Raw genomic sequence first — 9,210 nt, 5'->3', positions numbered from 1 at the left:
CAGTTCTAACTCTCTATATACAAAATCCAGGGTTCAAACATTTTGGTTGTACACCGTCGTTCCAACGTCTTGTCAGTCAAATTGCAGCTTCGAATATGAATGTGATTATAAATCTTCGTCCGTTCGGCAGAAATACCGGACAGTACGCATGCGTCATCTCCAGCGAAACTTCCAAGATGGCGGCGTAAACTGAAATATTATTACGACCGTAACTGCCAATCACCTGTGATGTTTTACCGTTCCGGTGGCTATTTTCAGCTTTGAAAACGTCCATGAATCAGTCAAGAAATATAATATTTATGTAGAGTACTTACTCAAGAATTGTGTTGTCTGTAGATGATGTATCATCAAAATCGCGCTCGGAGCCGCGCAACCTTAGTAACCAAAGATGTAAGTGACATTTTTTTCTGTCGTGCACATGCTTCTGTGGTACGCCATCAAACCTAAGGTGTAGAGTTAGATTTAATTTGTTAGAATTATGACTGAAATTTTAGGAAAAGTGAGTTGATTACTTTCAACTTGTGTCATTTCAGGTTAATCCATTTGGGGTACAGCTAAGCTTACAAGCGTCAGCAACAACAGTAAATGAACGACCTATCAAACAGGTACGTAGTACTGCTTTACATGTCAACTTGGTCATTTATTTGTCATGGTGATTTTGCGAACGGAAATAATCATGTTGTCATGCAACTACTCCTATCGTTGTTTTTTATTGAACACAGGTAGACGTATTTTGGTTCACAAGCTGCCAGCTACCTAACACTGAGTCATTGCCAATCACCGTAACATATTGTTTTGAAGATGTGTTATTGCTCTTTTCAAGTTGAGTTATTGCCATTGCTAACAATTTTTCCCCGGGTATTCAAAATAAGTTCATTTTTTGTAGAACAAAATCTTTACATATTCATGAACACAATGATGAACTCACTATATCAGTTTTGTTGATTAACAGTAGTCAAGGGTCAATGTTTGTTGAGGGTAAATCCATTATTAACTACATAGCACAGGTCATAAACAAATAAAGCAATCAGTCATTGTCAGAACTAGCATTATCAAGTTGAAATACATACATTTAGTTATTGACATGACTGGGTTTGATACCAGGTGTTACATTTGAACTTTGTTGACTGGTACAGTGGTACAAAGCATAACTGGTAGCCCTGTGCTTGTCATTGATTTCAGCTGTTACCCACAGCTCACAATGACAGGCATGGAATCTAGGCTACATAATGTTGGATTCTTATATATAGCGCTTTCCCACTCCGTGCTCAAAGCGCTTTACAATTATTACTCCTGGCTCGCATCGGAACGGCACAACGGCCCGCTAGTCTTCATCAACTCCCCGGGGAGCATACAATCCATTGCAGCCATTTAAGCGCATAGGATTAAAGCTTTCACATTGCAACCTACATCCTACCAGGTCCCCAATTATACAGCTGGGTTGACTGAGGCACAGTCGTGGTTCAAATCTTGCCCAAGGACTTTAGCCACTCAGAAACAAACAGCAGGCAGCGACGGGGCTCGAACCTGCAACCTGTAGATTCCAAGCCGGTCACGCTAACCATTCACCCATCATGACTCCACTTACATGACTGGGTACAATGTTTCTAAGTGATATACGTAACAAAGTGTTTTTTAGAATGTTATAAACTACAAGGCAGACATTATACAAAATATACATTATCAGGATGATAAATCATAATTGTTAGAAATGTTAAAAAATATGACATCAAGAGTGACTTGTATAGAATTTAGAACTAGGTCAGTAGATAGCAGGATGTGATACATGATGGACATAAAATAACCACAGCAGGAATAATTATTGGCACTAAAATTTACTTTTCTAGAATAAATCCATTGATTGTAGAGCCTTTTTCATTTGAAGTAACATCATGCAAATAGTATGTTTTATCAATCATCAATCCTACATTTTCATAGCTGTTACATAATGCACACAACTGTGTGCTAGGTATGCAGTACACAGCTATGGTACTGGGATGTGCAAAACAGTCATGGCACAGAGGCAGTATTCCACATCCATGCAACAGGCATATTTTTCACAACCATGTTGCTGGGCAGAAAAAAAAATTTCCCCTGAAACGGGGCTGTGAGGCACACAGCTGGTACATAGCTGTATTCTTTTTCCTAGAACTAGGATGTCACCACATCCTAGTGCTAGGATGTACATATATCCCTTGTTTTAGATATAATGTACGGTTATTATCATGATGAACAACAGGTGAGATGGTCCTGAAGGAATTGCTTATTTTCAATAATATACACAAAATACAAGCTGCAGTGTTACATGTACTTACAGCAAGAGACCTTTATTAAAATACCTAAAATTGTACAATTAGTCCAGATTTTTCTCTCGCTATGATAGTTCCAAAATGCTTAACCAAGTACTATACCCTTTCTTTGCTTTTTAAGAGATTATTGGCCAAGTACAAATGCAAATGTTGTCATTTTCAATCACCATAATTACTTCTGATCCTTAGTTTCTTGAAATTCTATCACAACATAATCTAATAAGAATCAGAAGTGATTCCAGAAATCACTACTATTTTTCCTATCAAAAATGGGAAACCTTTCTGTTGTCATGGGTCTCTCAAATCTTACTGATATCTGTATTTGATACTGGTAGTGCGCCCTCTATGGTCAAAGGGGGCTTTGTCACTGTGCTGCTAAACTTGTGTACTAAAGTGGTATCGTGCAGGAGTTCGCTATTTATACTTTAAAATACAAAAACATATGTTAGCTCAGTTTGTGAACAACAATCACTACAAATGGCAGGATTTCTCTTTGATCCATCAATAAGGTTCTATGGTTGTGAATTGTAAAACTTTCAGTTCCTTGAAGCTGCAACAATTTCCAAACCAGATTTTTTTTTAATGCACCCCTTAAAATCTAAATAAGAGAACAAATTATAACCATACATCGATTGAAATGTAGAGGTCCATGTTGCAAAATAGCTGCTTGGCTGCTTATGGTATAGTAGAATCAATATTTATGTACCTTGTTTACAAGAAAAGAGTTCATTTACATTCTCCCCCCCCCCCCCCAAATCTTTGATGCCACAATGTAATGTCCTTGATGTATAGAAAAAAAGTCAGTGATTAATGTAATAAAAACTGTTAATTTGTTTTTAAATCAAAGCTATAATTAGAATTCATTGTATAGGCTACTGTAAATGACCATAACAAACAAACCATAAATGTCAATAACAGCCCCTCCCATCATAGACAATGGAAGTCAGGTTGTCAACCTTACCTATGTGAATAATAGCCCCTCCCATCATAGACAATGCAAGTCAGGTTGTCAACCTTACCTATGTGAATAATAGCCCCTCTCATCATAGACAATGCAAGTCAGGTTGTCAACCTTACCTATGTGAATAAAGCCCCTCTCATCATAGATAATGCAAGTCAGGTTGTCAACCTTACCTATGTCACCATGTGAATAATAGCCCCTCATATCATAGACAATGCAAGTCAGATTGTCAACCGTACCTGTTTGGAAGGAATTGGGTGTGTCCTTGAAAGACTGAGAGTGAGACTTGTAACTTTGTTTCCTGAGTACCTCATTAAAAGCTTCCCTAGTTTAGTATTAGTGTCCATTACTGATACATCAATATACTAGTAATTGCTACTTAACTGATCATGTCAGGTTATGTGTGGATTAAAATTTTATTACACAATCAATGATGTCTATGTTACCTCTATTCATCTTTGTCAAGACACCCATCAGCTGATGTATTTAAATGTCGTTATGATGTACACTTCCACTCACAATTTATATAAAGGTACCTGACAACCCTACACTTGAACATAAGAATATTCTTAAATCTGATAAAACAATTTTCTAAGAAGACTGTCCTCTGTGGCCAAATCAGAAAAACACATCATTGGTTGCATGATGGTGTCACCACAAGTGCATATCTAGGCCTCTATGGCCAAATCAGAAAAGCACATCATTGGTTGCATGATGGTGTCACCACAAGTGCATATCTAGGCCTCTATGGCCAAATCAAAAAAGCACATCATTGGTTGCATGATGGTGTCACCACAAGTGCATATCTAGGCATAAAATATAATTTAAAGCTGAAATTTGCAATCTTAGTAATAAACCAAATGGTTCATAGCAATCCTTTTCTGTTGCCAACTGTTCTGTTACCAACTTTAGCAAAACATACTTCAGAAATATTATGGTGAGAGGTTGACATCTAACATGAACTTTCCACAAAGTTACCTTTCTTCTATATTCTGGCAATATCTCCATTTGCTATTTTCATCATGCAGTGTTGTTCTATAGTGCCTTAAATTATATTCACATAAGTTAACTTATACTATCAAAATAGTACTGTTATACAACACCAAGGATGTCATGTACCCCTGCCCCCCCCCCCTCCCCACCCACACACACACATACACACAGCTGAATTTAATGCAATTCTTCTGTTTTATTATGATCTTAGTTGCTATTGTACTCAATAAGCCTAGTGAAATATAAACGTGTTGCCCTATACTTGTCTATGAAGTACAATTGGTGAAAGACTTAATCCTAGTGAAATGACACATACCATAGCTACTGGGTTACCAGTACCATATAGACTATTCTCTACATGATCATTTTACACAGTGCACAGTTCACACGTTGTGTGAGTTTTTGAAATACACTGTTTACACAGTGTTTACAATGTATCATGGGTGAATTATTATGTAAAGTTGCCCATAGTATTGTTCCCTTTGGCCAAGGTTTTAAAACTTCATAATAGGCACAAGGGATGGGAAAATGTTGTGACATTTACATGTACTTAGGTGTCTTTTTAGTGAACAGTAAATTAGAAGATCATTTCATAAAAAATCTGTAATCTGTATCTCAAGAAGCTCTCTACACCAAGAGATGTGTCATGGTGTCAATTGTACTATCTCAAGAAGCTTTCTGCACCAAAGCTGTTGGTGTGGAGAGCTTCTCGAGATACATGTAGTAACACCAAGACAAGGCTCTGGATGTAGTGAGCTTCTTGAGATAGTAACACCAAGACAAGTGTCTGGGTGTAGAGAGCTTCTTGAGATAGTAACACCAAGACAAGTGTCTGGGTGTAGAGAGCTTCTTGAGATAGTAACACCAAGACAAGTGTCTGGGTGTAGAGAGCTTCTTGAGATAGTAACACCAAAACAAGTACATGTATCTGGGTGTAGAGAGCTTCTTGAGATGGTAACACCAAGACAAGTCTCTGGGCTAGAGAGCTTCTTGAGATAGTAACACCAAGACAAGTCTCTGGGCTAGAGAGCTTCTTGAGATAGTAACACCAAAGACATCACAAGAAACTAATATCTTGTAGCACTTCATAACAAGTCTATTTCCAATAACAAAAAAAGGAACTTAATTAACATATACTAAATACTAGTATACTAACAGAACAATAGCAATACATTTGTATAGTGAATGTCAGTACTAAAGAGGATCAGGTGTATTGAATCTTTATAATGTAGACAACTCATTAATAATCTAATGTCTTTACTGCCTTGACTTGGTTTAGAAACCATAGCAACGATAAATAGACAAAAATAACAAAACTACTGACAAAACAGTACCATAGGAGCAAAAAAAAAAAAAAAAGAAGTTCTCCTTCATAGACATTCATGACTATCAACCTGTTAGATTTAGCTGAAGCCTGAACTTCATTCAGTTTTACATAAAACTGTCTATGATTACTTACACTCAGTCTGGAGGTTTTTACATAAAACTGTCCAGTATGATTACTTACACTTGAGGCCTAAACATCCCTTTTCAGTACCAAAGGAGCAATCACAATAGTTTTCCAGATTGTATAATAAGTATAAGCCTTGGGGGAATAGGCTAAGAGAGGAACATGATAAACAAGCGGCCACAGACACTAGACAGCCTCTAGTGCTATATTGTGTTGTCTCAATAGCTATATGTATAGCAAACATGTAGAGATTTGCTTAGCTTAGGACCCATGTATCACAAACAAAGGAAGGAATTCTTGGAGTTCAACAAAGAGTAGCTACGACAACAGTTGATTAAAGGGGTGAATAGAGATAAGTACAGGCATGATTTGTTGGTAGGAAGACATGACAACTTCACACCCGTGATATACGATTCTACTAGGCAGTTTAATTTCAGGCTATTTGTAGGCGTATGTATAGGATCTGTCTTATTAAGCGGTATATACACAGCCGTGTACCATGACTGGTTATGAGAATGAATGGCATTGTAAATCCACAAGGATTAGTACTGTGTTTTCGTAGAGTAATTGAATAGAGAGGCAGGATTGTCACCAAAAATCAGCTTAAGGCACAACATACCAAATAGTACATATGGATGGAGCATGATCAAATATCATAGAGCAAATTTTATCAAATTATGTCAGCGGCTGGAAAACCAGTATGGAATTGGGAAGATTCCCTTGTTGTGATTAAGTCATCCAGTGGTACTCCATTGCTTGTAAGTATGGGAAGAGACTCAAATGGTGTATGATAGCATATATATATAGTATAATGTATTAGTAAGCCTGCTAGACTGCTTTGTAAAGGTACATGTATTATTGTAAAGCTTGAGTGGAGACATGGAGACACAGACAGTTTGTTGTGTCCTGTAGGTTCATTCACCAACCGATATATTCAGGTTGGTCAAGATTTTTTACAAAAAACACACCATAGTATAGAAATGGTATACATGTACATTACATATTCTGTGCAAATGTCACAGTGACTTTCAAAGTTCTGTTTTTGACATCTAAATGGACTTGCGTTATATTTCAAATCATTCAAAGAGAAGAAAAAAAACATGGAAAAATCTAACTTTCTCCCATGGACTTAACCTACAATTACATTCAAATAGATATAAATTGGTATTGAACCCAATTTAATTAAATGTATTTAACGTTGTCCAATGCCATGGTAATATACTCACAAACAGTGACTCTAGGATATCAGACTGCATATAGACATGATTATTTTAAACAGTCGATCTTTTAAGTCTTCTTTAGTATAGCTTGTTCATGGTCAAGTTGTTAAAGTCAATGTGTCCAAACTTGAACCATGTTTTCACTGATAAACAGGTCGTTGCTATGTTATGAAGCAGTTTTCAAATGAGTGCATCAACTTTTATTACCCCAGGTCTTTGTGTCCATACAATCTGTACAAGTTTTGAACTGTTCAAACCACCAAGCCATTCTGGAACTTATTCTCAATCGCACATCGTCGGTGTTTGTAATTAACTTTTACCCTCAAATCACCATTCAGAATGAAGGGTCAGCTGTTGATTTGTGAACATTATATGCATGACTAACTTTACATTGTGTGGTGTATACAGTATGATTGATATATTGTAGCATTTGTAATAGTACCACTATTGTTGTCAGGACTTGAACTCTATCACGTTGCATTAGAACTTTAGAAGTGCATATGTTGTGTGAATTTTGTTGAGTGGTTTAATGTCACTGTGAGAAGACTATGTTAGCATTCTCCTCACATAATTCATTGCTATATCCTTAGGGATTCTTATACTGATGATATAAAGTATTATACCTTTGCATACCTGTCACAATTGGAATTACCTCTGTGTATATATTCATGGAATTACAGTCTCAAATGATTCACATTTGAGCATACCTAAGGATAAATGTTAATATAGTTGACCCTAACTACATGTAACTTGTAGTAGTGATGTATGTTGACCCTAGCTAACTTGAAATGTTGGCTATATTGACCCTAGCTAACTTGAAATGTTGGCTATATTGACCCTAGCTAACTTGAAATGTTAGCTATATTGACCCTAGCTAACTTGAAATGTTAGCTATATTGACCCTAGCTAACTTGAAATGTTGGCTATATTGACCCTATCTAACTTGAAATGTTAGCTATATTGACCCTAGCTAACTTGAAATGTTGGCTGTGTTGACCCTAGCTAACTTGAAATGTTGGCTATATTGACCCTAGCTAATTTGAAATGTTGGCTATATTGACCCTAGCTAACTTGAAATGTTGGCTATGTTGACCCTGGCAAACTTGAAATGTTGGCTATGTTGACCCTGGCAAACTTGAAATGTTGGCTATGTTGACCCTGGCAAACTTGAAATGTTGGCTATGTTAACACTAGCTAACTTGCAGTGATGGCCATGTTAACACTAGCTAACTTGCAGTGATGGCCATGTTAACACTAGCTAACTTGCAGTGATGGCCATGTTAACACTAGCTAACTTGCAGTGATGGCTATGTTAACACTAGCTAACTTGCAGTGATGGCCATGTTAACACTAGCTAACTTGCAGTGATGGCCATGTTAACACTAGCTAACTTGCAGTGATGGCTATGTTAACACTAGCTAACTTGCAGTGATGGCCATGTTAACACTAGCTAACTTGCAGTGGAGGCCAAGTGGCAGTTAATCCTTGGCTCCTATTTTTTCTACTGTTCACTCTTGCTTCTCCCAGTACTTGTCACACAAAAAAAGTTTATCTATTGTATTGGTGCATGCAAATTAGCAAGTTTTGTCACTTTAGGTTGAAAAAAGACAAACAAGTTTTTCTTGTCTTAAAGTAAACTTGTTTTTAAAACGTTTGATTGTAAAGCAACTCTGAACAATTGTGAGCAAATGCTCTGGGATAAAAACCATTCCATTAATAACACTATGATCAACATGTTACCCACCGTATTGTAGTATGTATGTATGTATGTCTTGTGACATATTGGAGGCACATACACTGTAGTTGAGCTGTCTGACAATATTCATTCTCATCGATGTAGCTTAGATACTGTAAAACATCAGTGAAATGTCTGTGTGGCATAATGCTCCTCTCTAGTGTGTAACTGAGCAGCATGTCAAACAAGAGTGTGTCTGTCTGTACATGTACATAACAGACTCAAATACTTCTTTGTTTAATTGCATGTCTTTGGATGTATTGTACAATAAGCCCTTGCTGAGTTACAACCCTTGATAAGTTGCAGTCATTCCACTTTCTCCCAAAACCAACGACTTCATTGTCAGATTGTCCAAGACACTTGAAGAACCTGAAACTTGCAAATTAATATTGTAAGAGTAACATTAAAAGTCTAATATGCATCCACCCACCCATCCCACCCACCCCACCCACCCCACTCCATCCCACCCACCCCACCCATCCCAGCCACCCCAGCCACCCCACCCATCCCACCCACCCCACCCATCCCACCCACCCCACCCA

The 9,210-nt window shown here is 37.3% G+C and overlaps 1 protein-coding gene across 1 annotated transcript in view; it reads left to right on the top strand.

Annotated features, from left to right (window-relative positions):
- Positions 1-301: 301 nt before the first annotated feature.
- Positions 302-9,210, top strand: part of LOC144443534 (leucine-rich repeat-containing protein 49-like) — a 34,648-nt gene continuing 25,739 nt past the window's right edge. The window contains exons 1-2 of the mRNA XM_078133057.1: positions 302-390; positions 534-605. Of these exons, the coding sequence (XP_077989183.1) occupies positions 337-390; positions 534-605 (126 nt within the window). The 5' untranslated portion in view covers positions 302-336. The remainder of the gene's footprint in view (positions 391-533; positions 606-9,210) is intronic.

Source organism: Glandiceps talaboti, chromosome 12, assembly GCF_964340395.1.
Source record: "Glandiceps talaboti chromosome 12, keGlaTala1.1, whole genome shotgun sequence".
NCBI lineage: Eukaryota > Metazoa > Hemichordata > Enteropneusta > Spengelidae > Glandiceps > Glandiceps talaboti.
This window is presented reverse-complemented; position numbering and strand designations above follow the sequence as displayed.